The sequence below is a fragment of the Perognathus longimembris genome, chromosome 7, assembly GCF_023159225.1.
Source record: "Perognathus longimembris pacificus isolate PPM17 chromosome 7, ASM2315922v1, whole genome shotgun sequence".
Taxonomy (NCBI): domain Eukaryota; kingdom Metazoa; phylum Chordata; class Mammalia; order Rodentia; family Heteromyidae; genus Perognathus; species Perognathus longimembris.
This window is the reverse complement of record NC_063167.1, coordinates 49,749,117-49,768,175: the sequence shown is the minus strand read 5'-3', so window position 1 is coordinate 49,768,175 and position 19,059 is coordinate 49,749,117. Positions and strand designations below refer to the sequence as shown.

General features: G+C 39.1%; 1 protein-coding gene across 3 annotated transcripts in view; it reads left to right on the top strand.

Moving 5' to 3' along the window:
- Nucleotides 1-9,654: 9,654 nt before the first annotated feature.
- The window catches only part of Ptger3 (prostaglandin E receptor 3), a 65,577-nt gene continuing 56,172 nt past the window's right edge, over nucleotides 9,655-19,059 (top strand). For all 3 annotated transcript variants that reach the window (XR_007211638.1, XR_007211637.1, XM_048351581.1), the window contains exon 1: nucleotides 9,655-10,914. Coding sequence is in view for 1 of the 3 variants with exons in the window: in XM_048351581.1 (XP_048207538.1) it covers nucleotides 10,018-10,914 (897 nt within the window). In the remaining 2 variants the exon portion in view is untranslated. The remainder of the gene's footprint in view (nucleotides 10,915-19,059) is intronic.

Genomic DNA, 19,059 nt, shown 5'->3' with positions numbered 1-19,059 from the left:
TTACATGTGAGACAGCAGGGCCCAACTGAAATATTTTTAAAGTGTAAAATATAGTTTCTTTTGACCAAAAACTTGTAATATTTTATTTCTACACATGCTACACAATTTTGATGTACTATTAAACAAGGAAATTGAAATTTTGTGTAAGGACACTTAATTTTGTTGTTGCTGTTTTCTTTGGTGCCAATCAGTCCTGGAGCTTGAACTCAGCGTCAGAGCTGTCTCTGGGCTTTTCTACTTAAGGCAAGTTCTATACCACTTGAAGGCACAGCTCCATTTCTGACTTTGGTGATCAATTGGGGATAACAGCCCTCAAACTTTCTAGTCCAGGCTGGCCTCAACCGATGATCCTCACATCTAGCCTCCTGAGTAGCTTGGGTTATAGTTATGAGCTACCAATGCTCAGCCAAGTGAATTTTTTTTTCATCCCATTTTTGAGTTCTAACCACCTTTCCTGCTTTAGAATATTCATTCTCCTTAATGGATGTAGCTGGTTGTTCTGGGTGGGGAGTTGTTGTGATTTATCCCTCTTTTTTTTTTTTTTTTTTAATCTCAGGGACTAGGTTTTTCTAAAGGACATCATAGACGAGAAGTAATTTTTGTGGCCTGTGGGTGGTGCACATTATCTCTATAAGGTCCCTGGGGGTGTTAAGCATTTGTTTAAGGTAGGGGGTGCCTGTTTTTCCTTAACCTATTTCTTTAACAAGTTATTACGTTTACCTGACCAGTATATGAATAAGAGAATAAATAAAGGTTGACTGACCCCTTGCTAAGGGTAGATGGCTACATCTATTTGGAATTCTGCCATAAATATTTATCTCTGTTGTTTGTATCTAGATTTGTTATGTCTGTATTGCTTATTTTACTGCTTACAGTGTTCCAGCTTTGGTCATTGAGATTTTTTTTCAGATTGGTTCCTGTGTCCTTTGATAAGACAGGGATGTCTTAAGGAGAAGCAGGTGATGAAGACAGGGAAGAATTGCTGAAGAATAGCAAATAAAGGAGTAAATGGGCCCTTTCTGATAGTGATGATGGTGTCTCAAGTAAGAACCTTGGTAATAGCACAAGGTGTTGGACCCAATAGAATCAAGTTTATGGTTATTTGAGAGATCCTTGTTTGTTTTGTTTTTAACTATATTGGAAACTATTTGGGTTCTTATCGGATATTATAATAGTGAAGACTTATAAGAGAAAAACGAGTAAAGGTTAAATACCTTAATCAGATTTTGAGGAAAACAACCATATTCAGAGAAAATTTTCAAATTCTGGATTTGAAGCCAAAGATAGAAAAGCACTTACAAAATACTTCAGAGTAGAATTAGTCTCTGGGAAGTGGGAAGACGAAGGACAGGTTTATAGATGAGTAAGATGAGCTTTCTGGGAAAATAAACTGATCATGTAGGAAATAGAGCTACTGTAGCTCTGGGGGTGGGTCTTGGAGAAAGAATGACTGATGTTTGTAATAATGCTATTAGAATATAACATAAAACAACAATAATGATTTGAAGGCCTTAGTGTTGAGCCAAAACAAGGAAAATCATGTACCCTCCCTAAGAGAACATACATGTGGCTTTTTGAAAATAATGAGGTCATCCCAAAGCAGGTAAATACACATTATCTCCCGTTAGAATCAAAAGTACTTTTTGTAGTCCAGGATGACTGCCTCTTGAGTATGATCATTTTGCATAGTGTGTCATACCCATTAAATGAAAATAATGGCATCTATCTTGTATGAAGTAGAATTCTCAAGTGTGTTCTTCCCTCTCCTATAGAGTACTGGATTCATACATTAGCCTAGTTTGTATACATCACATGTCAAACCAGTCCACTGTCCTTGCTTTTCACATTGACCTAGCATCTGTAATTAATCTCATTCTCTGTTTACCCTCTGACTTGAAACAAAATCTATTTATTTAGAACTCAAAGCTGCAAAACCAAGCCTACTGTGTACTTTGTTAACACTGCCACTGTTAACAGAGCCGAATATTTTACTTGCTTCCTAAATGGTCTTCCTCTGATATTCGATAGGTTATCGATATTTTCTAAGTCTGCTTACGGAAACACTTTCTTACCAAGTCCTTTTCGTGTCATTTCTTTGCTTAAAACCTTTCAGTTGCCTTCCAGAATTAAACTAGTACTTTCTGCATGTTTTCAGTGTTTACCAAACTTCCTCTTTTTCTTGTTTTTTTTTTTTTTTTCTATCATCTGAGCCACACTTCCAGTTGTAGCATTCTTAAGCACACAGAACCTTTAGCCTTGCGGAGCAGCAAACATGTTTTCACTGCACAAGGAACATCCAGAACACTCCATTTCCACTCTACTGCATAACAGTTCAGAACACTTAAGTTACCATCCCAGGCTTTAAAACTTAATGTCTCTAAAAGTACTTCTCTTCCCAGTAGCCCTCACCCTTAATCCTTTTTTTAGTCACTTGTATATTTCTTCCAGGGACAAATATACAACAAATAATTTGTCCAGTTTTTTTGGTGGATAAGGCTTTAGTTCTGAACTTAGTTGGCAAGATAGACCATTAGGATAATTAGTAGACATTAATAGGTGTTGAGAGAAAAATTACTAATTTAATAAGTCCTATTTTTCACAAGTTGGGAGATGTTTGATGTTCCAGTCCAGTATAGATTTCCTATAAGCAAATGAACATACTCTCGATATATCTTGAGATATATACTTGGACAGCGAAACAGCTCTGAACAATCTCCAAAGGACATTCTACTCTTGACAGCAGTGGAGGCAAAGTGGAAACAACTACAAAGTAAAAAATTGAAATTAATGGAATCTGGTTTTTAAAAATGTTACTGTAAATGTTGTATATAAAGTGGTTACAGTTACATAAGTAATGAGTTTATTCCTTTTTGAACAGTGTCACCTGGTCCCTAATTTTCTCCCAGTTTCTCCCTTCAGCCCTCCTCCCCCCAAGTTGTATGGTTCATTTCTAGCATAGTATCTAGTGAGTATCACTGCTGAATTAGTTCACCCTTTGTCCTACTGTTTTGTTTTTAAACTGGAAACTTTTCAGAGTTGTGATGTTCAGCTAAAGTGGTGTCTGGAAATGACTGAAAACATAATAGAGTAGGAGAAATTGAGTATGTTAAAGTTTGATTTCAAGAATGCAGAAAAATAATTCGTAAAATACAAATTAGAAAATGAGAAGTAAACGAGGAGCCAAGAATTATTCAAGGTAAGGCTAACCTTTCCACCTGAAACATGGCAGCAGTTTTTGGTACTTCGGACAGAGGAGATTTGAGAAAAGGAGATGAATCAAACCTGCCTGCCTACTTGGAAAGATGTAGTATACATTGTTAGCCTGGGTAGAATATCTTATTTGCCCTGAGTTGACATGAAGGTGGGGAGGGAGTAAGCTCAAGGCCTTTTAGTTTCCTATGAATCAGTACCAAAAAGGATTTGTGTACATATATAACATATGTAATTTGTTTCCTGCCCTTAGTTAAACAATCTGTTGAAAAAGTCTGATGGAGAAAGCTCTGTAAGAGCTCCACAGATGGAAAACCTAGTTATAATGAAGCAATTTGTGCTTGTTTATAGCTAGTAATAGAGCAAAAATTTAAAGCAGTTCTGTATAAAACAGTGCTAGGAATTTCACCAGATTTGTTAAAAGTAGCCAGAAGATTGTGTGACTGACATTCTGTACATTTCAAAATATTGAAAAATAAAACTGCTCTTTAGTATGTTACAAGAACTTGCTAGATCTCTAATACACAACAAACACAGCTGGGTTAATGCGGAAATCTGAATCCACATGAAGTGATCGCAGATTTTTACTGTGAGTAAATTTCCTTGCTTAAAAGGTTCTAATTACGTAGTTAGGCTTACATGTACAAGTAAAATTTAACAGCATACAGACAACTGATGATTTCAGATTCATACTACAAGCTTGAAATCCTCTAAACCAAGTTACACATGGTCAAATGAAGGGGAAGGGAGTGGGATCAAATACCCAGTACAAATGGAACCAGAAAAAAGTCTAAAGGGAACAATAGGGTTGTAGTTTAAACTGGAACTTATCAATGATTAATGTCAAGGTAGGTGAACATCACAATTTTAAAAGTAGTTGTCACCACTGGAAAAACTAAGACCTGTGTGCTCTTAACAAACCTAATGGAAATAGACTAAAGAAAGTTTCAATAGAATAATGATTTATTAAAGAAGTGGTATTATTCATGCAATAATTCACAAGAATAACCACTATCATAACCTTTACTACAAAACAAATTTTTTTGAATGTAGAATTAAAGGCATTTATATGAATTAAGCAAAAGTGTTCTCAGATGTAAATTTGATACAGGACTTAGGGCGACACACTGAAAAGGACTTCTAAAAAATGGAAATGTGTACATTTTCCTGACTATAATGACAAAATGGTAGAAAAAGTAAAAGGCAAATGACAGTAGGCAAATGAGAAGCTGTTGATATCTTTATATAAAGAGCTACAAATTTCATAATAGAAAATTCATGAAATTCAAATGTAGAGCTTAATTGCACTAGTTAAGAAATCCAAATTAAAACACATTTTATGAAATGCTGTAAGCATTTTCAACTGCAATAACATGCAAGTCTAGCAAACACTAGAGAAGCTGAAACAATGTCTAATGAAAATATCTTTGGGCGTGAAGAGTGCACCCCATTCTAAAAAATTAATTTGGAAGTGAAAAGAACGGTGAGATTACCATTTTAAATTTCCATATGCTCTTTAGGTTTTAATACAGTTTTAAGTGATAACAAAACAGTAGATTAGAGATTGTATTAACTTCAATATGATAGTGGCTAAAAAGATGAGTACAAGTGGATATATGTGAGACCAATGATAGAAGACTCAAGAGCAGACTAGGTTTCTGGCTTGAATCTATGAGTGGTAGTGTACACTGAGATGAAGTTTCAGCCAAGAATGAGGAAGAGTTGAAATTCTGTTTGAACATTTTGAGATGAGCTATAAAAATGGTATAACAATTGGACATGTAGGCCTAGAGTTAAATGGGGCTTCAGAGGTAACATGCTAATTTGGCATAAAAAGTAACAGTCAACTTGTATTTGTGTAAAAATGGACATACCAATATGCACAAGAATATTGACCACTTTTTTAAGTAAAACTTACATGTCACCAAATGTTCCAAAATAATTGTTTAGACTTGTTATTTGCAAATTAAGGAATCCTATGCATATACTAAAAAGAGATGCAAAAGTTGTTTAGGTAAGATTTAGGTTCACTTTAACACAGGCTGGATAATAACAGTTCTGTAGGCTTTCGTTTTAATAAGGATAACTAATTCATCAAAGGACTGACTCATGACCTCATCACCTCGTCAAGACTTATCCTATCATTTAAATTTCAATGCCTAAATTTTGGAAGGCATATATTTAAACCATAGCAATGTCTCGTGTCAAAATCACACTGCCTTATAGATGACAAAATGTTGAAATTTTTAAACATAAAAACATTTTAAATTGTTTTAAGCTGGCAACCTTTCAAACAATCAAAGCAGAGAGAAAACACAATGGCAAGGTTTTGCTTTTTGTTTTTGGTTTAGTTTTTTTCAGTGGAGAGTACTATATCCCAATCACTCTGAATTTGGCTATAGGAAAACTCAGCCTTACTAACAAAACGTGGCAGATTTGGAAATAAGACTTATGAAATAAAACGAGTTTGGAAATAAGCCTCTTCAAATTAAAGCAGGAGATTCTGACAATGAGAACCATAGAAGACATGAGATTGAACTGCCCAAATCCATTTGTCACAACTAAACTGTAATGAGAGACTGGGAGAAAAGCAAAAAGCAGACAAGATTTAGTCTCAAAAGATAAATTTATTCAATAGGACATCTATGGTGTTAATGCTTTTCCTAAAAGATAACTTTTTTCACTGTGAGTTCCTTGTGTGATAGAAAACATTCCAAACTCAGAATGTCAGGATACAGCCTTAAACTGTTGTCTCTGAAGCCTCCACTTGTTTAACTCCAGCTTCACATGTCCAATTGATTTGTTATCCCATTTTGCCAACTCAGAGACACCTCAAAATCTTCAAATAGATTCCAAATCTTCCTTCCCATCCATGTGTCTACCTAAGACTCCATTTCAGTGTGTACTACTACCACCACCCATTCAGTCAATCCTCCCTAGCAAAGGAAACCACAGAAAGGCAACCCTCATCACTGACTGGCCAGCAAGTTATAGAGGCATGTGAGGGAAAATTCTGCAGGGAACACAGCTGAAAGAGCAACTATCGAAAACTGAGAACAGCATAGAACACTGCACGACAGGACAGGCAAAACTGGCAGTTTGAATACACCCATGTAAAATGTTAATGGATTCAAGAATTCTCAAGAAAAGGTATAATTTTGTCACTACATATATACTATAATTCCAGTTTTCATCAAATTACTAGGTATGTAAATAAACAGGAAGAAAAGGCAGCCATATCTTATTTTTGCATATACCCAGATGTTTTACAATTCAAAGTATCTCCTTCATTTTGTTAGTATCACAATAGTATTTACAAATGTTTGTTTAATTCACCTTGAATTCCTGAGATAAGCTCACTTGATTATGAAAGCTACTACCTTTTTCAGATTTTTCATGTAAAGGCATTTCATATACTTCTACTATAGAAAATTACTGGAGTCAGTGTTATTTTGTCCATTATTTGGATTTTAAAATCAAAATATTAACACCAACATATAAACTCCATAAACATAGATACTTTATGTATTGCTTTTGTATCCCCAAGAAATAAAATAGTGTCTAAAAGAGACAAGTACCCAAGGGCATTGGTTGCATAAATGGAAGTCTAAAATATATTATTAACACTGACTCTATGGAGAAAGAATCTCACTTTCTACCATAAAGAAGCAATGAGTGGACTATTTACATAAAGCTAGTTATCAGTATTCTCTTGAATTTGCATTTAAGAGTTCTTAGTAAACATTTGAAAGTAAATAGCAAAATTAATTCAGCACTATTCATATATGTTGTGAATTTATAATTGTAAAATACAGAAGTAATACAATTAGTGTTCAAAAATATTTCTATAGCAAAGCCAAATGTCATATTTCAAGCCTGTAATCCTAACTACTTGGGAGGAAAAGATTGAGGATTGAGGCTTGAGGTCAGTCCAGGCAAGAAAAAGTTTGAAAAACTATTAGTCAGTGGCTGGATGCAGTTGTGTGTACCTGTCATCTCAAATACATGAGGGAGCACAAATAGAAGGATGGCAGTCCAGGTGGGCCCTAGCATAAAGCAGAAACCTATCCCAAGAAATGACCAGCATAATAAGGACTAGTGGAGTGATTCCATTTGTACAGCACTTTCTTAACAAGTGTACAGTCCTGACTTCAAACTGTAATACTACATACACACATACACATGTATATGTATGTATATATACATGTGTATGTGTGTATATATGTATATATGGATTTCTACAGTGGAAGTTAAATATCACAGGTAAATAGTTTTAAATTTTATATAGCATGCTGCATGTTATTAGCCTCTAATGTCACTAGAGGGGAGTGTTGTTTCAGATCAACACAATACAATACAAATTTATTTTCTTTTTTTCTTTTTGGTAGCTTAGCAAAAAGTACGAACCAGAATCTAACTACCAGCTTTATACTGTGTGACTCCTCAAATCCTCAAAGTACCTGCTCACAAGGCAAAGAGCTTCAAAGCTAGGGTGAAAAGAATGGTGAAAGACTTGAAATGCTACTCATTTAATGCAAATTGTGTAGGTGAATAAGAGACATTTAACTCTGCTAACATTAGGCATGTCCTGATGCTTGTCATTTTTACAGACTGTAGCATGAAGTACAGTAGAAGTAATAGTGTTAAGTCAAATATCTCATAATACTAGTTTTGTATAACTAAAAAGACATAATTTGCTTTGCTATATGAATTGTGAAATACACTTACGTTTTTAAACATTACGCTAGAATTCTGTTAAACTCTGAAATTGAATTTGGCATGGATATCCATCCAAATGCTTATTCTGACATTTATGAATAATACCAAATATTGCTTTAAGTGAAGTTATTGTAAATAAGAATACTTTCCAAGTCATGAACTTGAAATGAACATTTAGAATAATAAGACAAAAGTTTGGGAAAGATTTAAAAATAAAACCATATTCATATTCATTGTAAATGTGGCAGTTTTAATAAACTCAAGTGAAAAAGCTTTTAATAACCACAAACAAGAGAAAATTAGTATTGTGATTTAGTCATTATAATGTAATTTGAGTCTTATTCATGCTTTCCCTTCTTGGAACATCATATAACTGCAATGATATTTTTCGATCAAAACAGCACATAAACAATCTCATCTCTTTTTACTCATTTACACTCAAAATAGCAAGGCTAAGCAAGGCAGAAAACTAGCCATGCTTGCTCTGAGATCATGGTCTTCATAATTCATGATTAGGTCTGATTCTTTAAAGATGAAACAAAGATTGTAAATTTTTTAATCTTTTCAATAGTAATCTGGAGGATCTCTGATAAAATGAAAATACAGTTTTAAATATTCACAACGAATCATGAAAATACATAGACTCGGCATAGATTTTGCCTGTTTTCAAAGGAAAAGTATTGGTATGATAGACCTTCGAGATAGCTAAACGCATTTCTTAATTCTAAAGGTATGAGAAAGCAAGGAGTGAAGGATGGTTGAAGACCTTATGAGGAAAAGCCTCCTCTCCTACCTCTGTCATACCTGGGCCAAATTCAGATATGTAAGAGACTGTCAAAGGCCACTTGCCATTCTTGCCCGTTTTGACTCTATTGGCTTTCTTTTGAGATGAGAGGGCAACTTTAGATGAGAGTAGATGAGAGGGCAACTTTAGATGAGAGATTTCTTACTTTTTGAATTAATCATCTATTTTGTTGTTGTTGCTTGCCTAAATCGAATTCCTTAAATCTCCAGGCATTCTCTCTCCCTCCAGACATTCTCCCCCTCCCCCCACCCTTGGTACTGGTCCTGGGGCTTGAACTCAGAGCCTGGGCACTGTCCTTGAGCTTTTGTGCTCAAACCTAGCTCTCTACCATTGAACAATAGCTTCACCGTCGTGTGTGTGTGTGTGTGTGTGTGTGTGTGTGTGTGTGTGTGTGTGTGTGTGTTTAATTGGAAATAAAGAGTCTCACTGATTTCCTACCCAGACTGGCTTTGAGCCCTGATCATCAGATCTCTGCCTCCTGAGTAGCTAGGAATACAGCTGTGAGTCACCAGGGCCCAGCTAGGCATTCTCTTTTAGTTGTACAGTTTCAGTGTTGCTTCCAGCACGGGGGTGGGGGGACAGTGGCCATTTCACTACCATTCTGCCTCAAACGGGAAATATTTAAATAAACGAAACTGCAGTGCCAAACCGAGTGTGCCTTACTTAGCTTGATTCCTCCTCCCACCCCGCCCCACCCACCCTGGTTGCACGTGTATGGATCAAGAAGAGGAAAGGCAGGCAGCCAGATTACTTGGCAGCTTGACCTGGGTTTGGGAAGTCCAGACTTCTTAGCGGCTCCTATCCACACCCACGCTGCCCCAGCACTGCGGGAGGCACCACTTCCCTCTGGAAGGCAAGTGGGCGTCGCTTCCCGCCAGGAACGGGGGCGTTTCCCGAAGGTTTACCCAGCCTTGGTGGGAGCCAACCCGCAACTGCCTAGAGAGGCGCTCTGTGGCTTCTCCGCCCTCTGCCCACCTAATTCTGTCCACACCCCTGGGCGCCCCGCCCCCTCGGCCTTATAGACGGTGGGGACGCCTGGGCACGCCCGGCAGCCAGAGGTTTACAGGAGCCGATCGGGCGCTCCTCCCCAGGGTCGCCTGGAGCCCCGGCAGCGGGGCTGCAGCTAACCAAGGAGCGGAGCCAGGCGGCGGCCGCGCCCGCACCATGGAGCTCAGCCCGATCCCAGCCCTGGTCTCCGCCAACCTCTGCCATCATCCGTGCCCTGTCTACCAGCTCTCCCTGCTACTCGCTCCGTGCGGTTCCCTCCTCACCTTGAAGCCAACATGAAGGAGCCCCGGGGCGACGGTGGAAGCGCCCCTTTCTGCACTGGCTTCAACCATTCCTACCCCGGCATGTGGGCGCCCGAGAGCTCCACCGAGGCTCGGGGCAACCTCACCCGCACCCCGGGGTCCGGCGAGGACTGTGGCTCCGTGTCCGTGGCCTTTCCGATCACTATGATGATCACGGGCTTCGTGGGCAACGCGCTGGCCATGCTGTTGGTATCCCGGAGCTACCGGCGGCGGGAAAGCAAGCGCAAGAAGTCCTTCCTGCTGTGCATCGGCTGGTTGGCGCTCACTGATCTGGTGGGGCAGCTGCTCACCAGCCCCGTGGTCATCGTCGTGTACCTTTCCAAACAACGATGGGAATACCTCGACCCATCGGGGCGGCTGTGCACCTTTTTCGGTTTGACTATGACTGTGTTCGGGCTTTCCTCGCTCTTCATCGCCAGCGCTATGGCCGTCGAGCGGGCTCTGGCCATTCGGGCGCCGCACTGGTACGCTAGCCACATGAAGACGCGCGCCACCCGCGCCGTACTGCTGGGCGTGTGGCTGGCCGTGCTGGCCTTCGCCCTGCTTCCTGTGATAGGCGTGGGTCAGTACACCGTCCAGTGGCCCGGGACTTGGTGTTTCATCAGCACTGGGCAAGGGAGCAATGAAACCAGCTCTTCTCATGACTGGGGCAACCTTGTCTTCGCCTCCACCTTTGCCTTCCTTGGGCTCTTGGCGCTGACGGTCACTTTCGCCTGCAACCTGGCCACCATTAAGGCTCTGGTGTCCCGCTGCAGGGCCAAAGCTGCAGTCTCGCAGTCCAGTGCCCAGTGGGGCCGGATCACAACCGAGACGGCCATCCAGCTCATGGGGATCATGTGCGTGCTGTCCGTCTGCTGGTCGCCGCTTTTGGTAAGTCGTAGTTCCTGGGTGGAGGAAGGCGGAGGGATGCTGGAATTTGCAGTCTTTCGGGAGGCTGCACCCTGGTGAATAAGTTTGCAAACTCAATGTTTTAGGGAGGGAGACTCCTGCGCTATCCTGGTTCTATCTGCAGAGATGAGCTTCTTGCTGAGCTGCCCAATGCCCACACTCCACTCAGGCATCGCACTACGCACCGGTTCTGCACACTTGGCTTTGCTACTTGTCTCTAATCCAGGGAGGGGTGGGGGAGACACAGGTTGTGCTTTAATGCCAGTGCTGGCATAGTTTGCACCGGACACATAAAAACAGAATGGTGATGGCCTCTGCTGGTACTGTGTGTTTTCTCTTTATTTGTAGCACTCCTCGATTAAGGTGATTTTTTTAGCCTGCAAAATAACCTACCTGCCACCTCAGACAGGCACCGCCTTTTTGCCACGTGTGTGCCCTTGCTGCCCAGCGAATGTGAACCTGATTTCTGGATGCACTCATGACCCTGACGAGGTGGGGAGAGGCGGTGAGGTGCAGAGGCCCTCAGTCCCCCGTCGTGTGCTTCAGTCTGCAGTCAGTCAGTGGAGGACCTGACATCCCAGAAGTTCCCCTGTCCTGCATTTGCTAGTTTGTTTGCTTGTTTTCTCCATAGTCCAAAAGTGCTGAGTTTGGGAGAATCCCAGCAGAGAAGGGAAGCGTTTTCCATCCCAAACACCATCAAACTATGGAGTGACCTGGGAGCAAATGGTACTTTCACAGGCTCTGAAATATTGCCTCATGGTCTGAGTTTTGCTTCTGTTTCTTTTTAGCTAGAAACTTCGGTAGGTATATGCTGTTGACTGGTTTCATGAGGATTGGGTGCACAAGTGGCTTACTTTAATAGATATTACAGAAAAGACCACCCTGTTACATCACTGTTATACCCAGTTAAACACTGAAGACATGCACATGTATTACACGGCTGTGCAAACCCTTTGAAACACAAAGGCAGGGGTGGAAGAACCCACCACATAAGATGGTGTTTTTTTTTTTAAAGTAAAGTAAAATACACATAACAAAATTTACTTTTAACCATTGTTAAGTGCACAGTTCAGCGACATTGAGGGCAGTGATATTATGGGGCATATCTAGTTTTAAGTCTCTAGTTTTGTTTTTCTTTTAATTAGAGAAACTGTTTCTTCCAACCTTCTCTGACTTTTGACAAATTCGGCATTGAAAGATCCCTGTGTGTAGCGGTATGGAGCATCTTTGAACACAAGCTTGGCCCCCAAACCAGTGATGTGGTGATCAGGAGAGCTATGTGAGGACCTAACTACCCACGAGTCACTGATTACAGCTCTGGGTTCTGGGAACCTGCTCTCAGGCTGATGTCATCTCCCCAAGTTCATCAAAACCCACACCAAGTTTAGACATTTATTACTAAGGTCAAGGCATGGACTGTGTAGGTGGCCATGCAGAAGGAGGGGAAAAGAGTTCTAAAAAAAGCATTTTACTGAAACTAATCTAACTTTAAAAACAGAGTGTATCAGATTTTCACAACTGTCTTTTGGGTCTTACACTTGTGAGTTTGTTGTGGCACACAATTTAAATCCTAGGGGAAAATGCAGGTGATTCAGGGGAATCAAATACTTTACAGTAAGTAAATCATATTTGTAATCCTTGTTCGCTCCTTTGTTCTGTTTATGAGTACAAAATAATGCAGTTTTTTGTTGGAAAGTTTAATTCACATACTATTCAGTGTGAGTGTATCAAAAAGAGTACATTTTGGTCTTGATCACTGTAACAGGATGGCCTGTTTACTATGGATTTGCTACTCACAGGTAAAGTACTTGCTTAGTATGTTCAAGGCCCTGAGTTCAGTCTCTAGTACTGACACAAAAGTCCACATAGAGGAAGACTGAATTAAAACGAGGCATATTTAATTTTAATTAATAGCCTCACTGAGATGTTTACTGGTGTGTAGCATTTTATCTGTTGGTCGTTTCTCACAAAAGCATTGAACTTAAATCCCACATGTGGTCATATCAAAAAGAAGAAATCCTCAAATCCAAAGTAGATTTTCTTGAAAGGAGCTAGTTCCATTTTCTACATTTTTCTGCCACTAAAATTAAATCTTACCTTGGTTCACAATTTTAATCTTAGCTAAGCAGGAGGGAAAGCCTAGATGATCACAGGTCAAAGGCAACCTGGGCAGGAAGGTGTATGTAATCTCATTTTCAATTAACCAGCAAAAAGCCACACTAAAAATATGGCTCAAGTAGTAGTGTGCTAGTTGTGAGCATGAAAGCCTAGTGAGATTTTATTCTATGCCTTGAGTTCAGACTCTGGTACTGGCACACATTTGGGCACACACACACACACACACACACACACATACGCATGCGTGAAAGAAAAAAGGAAGAAAGAAAACAAAAGACAAAAAATGAAGGAAGGAAAGAGGGAGGGAGGGAGGGGGAAGGTAGGAAGGAAGGAAGAAAGGGGCAGAGAGAGAGAGAGAAAGAGAGAGGGGGGATCTCCATGTATCCTAAGAAAGAGCTCTGGTACAAAAGTGGAATTATTTGAAAAGAAGGAACTGGTTAAAACTGCTCTCTTAATAGGTTAGTGCATTACAGAAATGAAAAAACTAGAATCTGAGGAATTAATTTTTTTCAGCCTCTTAGCATTAACATGAAAAATCTTTTCTTACATCTTTTTTTCTTACTATGAGTAAAGTGTCAATTTCCTATTGGCTTTGGTTGAGTTAGACAGCAAATACTACCACAGCTTTAATACTGTGTCATTGTCACTGCTGCAAAACTTAATAGAACCAAGTGACCATAATAGGAAAATGTCCCAACAATTGCAAATTCTCCCAGCATAAATACAGTGTAGTGCAAATATTTTCTTCATTATTTTTTGTGGAAAACATTGTAAAAGATCAAAATTAAGAAGAGAATGAGGAGGTATGAGTTTTGAAATATGACCATGAGAGGTGAAAAGTAATTGAAAACTATCATTACAATAGACATTCTATTCTTCTTACAGTTCTACACTGTTAATACAAATACAAGGTGTCAAATTGCCACACTGTTGGAATTAGCCAGTTGGAATCAGACAGTTCACAGCAACGCACTCTGTTAAATATATGTATGTATGTGTGTGTGTATTCTATCACTTGAATCATGCCTCTGGCCCTGTTTTTATATTGTGTTTAGTTTGGTGATGGAATCTCAAAGACATTTTTCCCAGGCTTGCTTTGAACCTTGGGCCTGCGCACCTCAGTCTCCTAAGTAGCTAGAATTCCAGTGGTGAGCAACTGATGCCTGGCTATTAATATTTTTTTTTCATGAGCTATACTTACCAAATTGCTCAATTATTTGACAAGATAGCCAACTTTTCAGGAAACCCTAGGATGTTGTTCAAGCAAACCCATGAGTACATTTTGTTCTTTATAACTTGGTATCCCCAAAAGGTAGATTGTGAGGAATCCTGTGTGGCTTTGAGTTTACTCATGTAAAGATAGACATATATATCATTACAATAGTAGATATAGAGCTAATTACATCGACATTGTAAAAAGAAAGTGATGAAGAACAAGGACTTTTTGTTTTAATCTACAGTAGTAGAACTTGATAAAAGCAGCCTTGAGAGCCTTTGGATTAAATCTAGATTCAGCAAACTTCCCACACAGTGTCTATAAATACAAACAGGTATGCTTTAGTTTGAGAAGCTATTTCAATACATATATAGATATGTATGTATATATATACATATATATATATTTGGTGGTGGTGGTGGTGGTGGTGGTGGTGGTGATGGGTTGGTGGTAGTGACTGGGCTTGAACTCTGGGCCTGGGCACTGTCCTTGAGCTCTTCAGCTCAAGCCTGGTGTTCTACCCTTTGAGCCACCGACCCACTTCTGGCTTTCTGGTGATTAATTAAGAGTCTCATGGACTTTCCTGCCTGGAGTGGCTTTGAACTGTGATCTCAGATCTCAGCTTCCTGAGTAACTAGGTGTGAGCTACCATCGCTGGGCTTCACAATATATTTAAAAAAAAACATTTGCACTTGCTTCTCTCTCTCTCTCTCTCTCTCTCTCTCTCTCTCTCTCTCTCTCTCTCTCTCTCTCTCGTGTGTGTGTGCATGTGGACTTGCAATTACTAGGCAACTATTCTACTACTTTAGCCAAATCTATATCATGACATTTCCTTTTAATATGCTATATGTGGTAGATATGTATGGTAGATTATTTGTAGAAGAATGCTATTATACAGTATATTCAACTCTTGTCAACTCCTTGTCACCTCTATATATAAATTTCAAATTTCTGCCATATTTCAGCTGTTACATCAGAGAAAATAATTAAGCATATCATCATTCCTTCATACTAGGAAAAATTTCCTATAATTACTCTTTATGAAAGTTTTAACTTTATTGTCACATCTCATTCTACAAGCCATCAGTTACTGCCCATGATTAGTTATGGAAAATGCAAGGATAAGCTATTCTTTTCAACCCTTCCGTCTGGTTTAGAGACTACCTTTAATCTTAACATTTAATAAAGTGATCACACTTAAAAAAAAAAAAAAAAGAAAGTTGAGGGCTGGGAATGTCGCTTAGTGGTAGAGTGCTTGCCTAGCATGAATGTAGGCCTGGGTTTGATTCCTCAGTACCACATAAATAGAAAAAGCCAGAAATGGCACTGTGGCTCAAGTGGTAGAGGCTAGCCTTGAGCAAAAGAAGCTCAGGGAGAGCACCCATGCCTTTAGTTCAAGCCCCAGGACTGGCAAAAAAAAAAAGTTGAGATTATTTGAATTCTTTACATTTCTGAGTTTACTATTAGAAAGGCTATTAAATAGACTTTCCTTGTCACGCTGTTGATCAAACCCAGGTCTCTAAACATTCTAAGCAAGCATTGTATCACTGAGCTACACTTCTAGACCAAAATAGAATTATAAAAAATCTGGTTCAAGAGTTCATTCCATTCAGAGAAGCATGCTTTTCACATTTATGAGTGAAACATCTAAAGAACAGTGAAGCAAGCAAGGAGATACTTCATGTCTTTGGCTCTCAGAAGAAAGTCTATCTATATTTGCCAGAGTGAGCATCCATGAAGATGTGGCATGACATAACTTGGCCTCATGGCAGACCTCAGAACACCAAGAACCCAGCCAAGAACACAGTGTACACACTAGAACAAAGAGAATAACAGACAGAAAATGCTCTTTAATCCAGATTGAGATATTTAAACTCTGAGTGGCAGGTGAAGACTTTGCTTTTTTGCCAATAGGCAGTAGAACAGCTAGTATGTGTCTTTGAAGGATGAAGAGAGTTAATTTGTTCGGTGCCAGCAGTGGCTCATTCCTTTAATTGTAGCTACTTAGGAGGCTAGATCTGAATATTGCAGTTTAAAGCTAGCTGGGGTAGGATAGTTTGTGAGACTCTTGTTTCCAATTAATCACACACACACACACACACACACACACACACACACACAGAGAGAGAGAGAGAGAGAGAGAGAGAGAGAGAGAGAGAGAGCCAGAAGTAGAAGACACACACACACTCAAAGCCAGAAGTAGAAGTGTTGCTGTTAGCTGTGAGTGAAAAAACTCAAAGACACCACGCAGGCCAAGAGAAAGAGAGAGAGAGAGAGAGAGAGAGAGAGAGAGAGAGAGAGAGAGAGAGAGAGAGAGATCTATTGTGTCCTGTCCTCCTTAGTGAAGTTTTCCTGCACATTACCTCATTTAATTGTCTCTCATAAGATGGTTCTCGCTGCTACCTGCACCACTCCGATGAAGTAGTTGAGCATGAAGAATATTGGGACAAAATTTATAATTCAAAATAGCTGACTGAGTTTACTTTCAGGCTTGGTTGTCTTCTGTTTAACCTGGAGACCAATAACTCTAAACCTAACAGCAGTACTGGAAAATTGTTTTTTTCTCATATATGGAAAGTACAGAGATAGGCCTAGACATCTTTGCCCAGTTACAGTATTTTCATGTTCTTTAATTTGGGATAATTACAGTCCTATGGACCAAAAGGGGACTATTTAGTCGATGGTGTGTAAGGATGGGTGCTATGTGTAACTGCGGTGTTGAATATGGTATATGTGAGTTGATGATGAGTTATTTGAATGATATATCCAGAAGTTAATATAACCCAAAGATTAATGAGCTAAATCATAGCTAAAAGATGTTTATTTAAAATTTTAAGTTTATGAGAAAGAGCCTAGGATTAAACATTTCTTAAGGTATCATCTTCAAAAAATTCAGATGATCTAGAACTGGAGCATAATTATGACTCACTGACCTTTCTCATTTGAAAAAGCTGTAAAGGTCAATAGCTCAATGACAAGTTTCCATAGATTTACCTTTCTGGAAATAGTACTCTGGCATATGAATTGTGAGCATTTGTAAGAATCTGAGATTGATCTCAAATGCTGAGGGGTAGCAGTGAGTCTCTGTAGGCTCTTTCAGATATGATTTCTGGACTAGTATTGCAGGGAAATTGTGGAGGGGAGAGAGAAAGCCATCCTTAAGTTTTTGCATTTGTGTCTTCTCTATTTGTATCATTCGTCTAATTCATTCACTCAACTCTGATATCTACAACTGTAATATGCCAAATTTTGCCTCTCCCATTTTCTGAAATTCTTTATCCTGGAGATAAGTACAAAATTTGTGATTTAATTCCCAACCACTGTTCCTATGGAGGATCATTAGTTTATCTCTCAAATCCTCCTTTTCTCCAGAGAATTAGAACTTTCATAAGTTAAAGATAAGTTAATTCTTTGATATTTTCTTTATATCTTTCCTCCTCAGTATATGAGATTTTTTACAGTAAACATAGTGGCTTCTTACAAATATATGAAAGTGTCTAACTTCTATAATGAGAGGGATGTACCAACACAAATACATATACACATAAAACATCTGTAAACACACACGTAGATTGTAGTTTCTACTCAGAATGCTTCTCTGTCCATTTTCCAGGTGTTACTTGACTCCTCAACCATTCAAAAGTGTCTTCCAAGTATTCATCCTTCTTGAATTGGTTGCATACCCCAGGCTCTAGTCCCATAGGGCCCTGCATTTTCCTGTCATATACTACATCACACTTCATTGGACATATTGGTAGTGTTTTTGTGTTCTCACAGCTCTCCCAAGGTCAGGTACACGAGTCTTGTCCATCATTCTTTTCCTGGGAACTCTCATAACTCCCTTGCCACATAAGGTATACTTAATTCCTTTTGTTGTCTGAATACTTGAACATCAGATTTGAGAAGACAGGTTCTACTCCCACTCACAAAGGCAATTATGCATGTCACTTTTGACAATCACTTGATGCCTCTGTGAGCTTTCTTCTTATAAAATAGAAACAAACATCTACCCAATCTGTGTCACAGAATTGTAATTAAAAATAAGATAAGTACATGTGAAAATAAACAAGAGGTGTACAGAGCTATGAGGATGCTTTATTGCTTCTGAATCCTGTTAGCAAGCTGGTAATATTTCTTCCATATTAGGAATACCACTATGATGTTTTACTGGACAACTCTGTTGATGTTTTGTGTTCCAACAGATCTTCCTCAAAAAAAATGAAGAAAAGAGGCTAGTAATGTTTCACAATTTGATTAATTATAGTTTACTGGCAAAACAAAAGAAAAATATGCCAGAGAATCTAATTTTTCCAAAGAAAGAAAAATTAAAAGAAATAATAAATCACATGTGCATAAATTTGTATAAAACATGCCACCCTTCTTTCCTTCTCCTTACCACTCCCTCCCTCTCTCCCTCCGTCCCCCCTTCTCTCATTCTTTTGCTTTCTCTCAGCTCTGGAATTCACTCCCTTTTAGAGCTGCCAGTTAGCTTCCTAAATCTAAAATATACTGAATTTATTACTCTTTCCTTAAACTTCAAGATTAGCCACTACCTTGTATTCTGCAGACCTCTTTAACAGGGGTAGAATGTTCTCCTTCTCTACATCTGTCAGAGGGAAATGACTTGTCTTTTATATTGGGGCTTAATACAACCTCTGCTATGGACTCAAAACTCAGAATTGAATTTACATAAGCCTTCAATGAGACCAGAGTGAAAAGCACAGAGATGCAACCTGTCTCATACAGTGTGAATAGATCCTGGTAATGTGTTAATATTATTTACAGGCTATGAG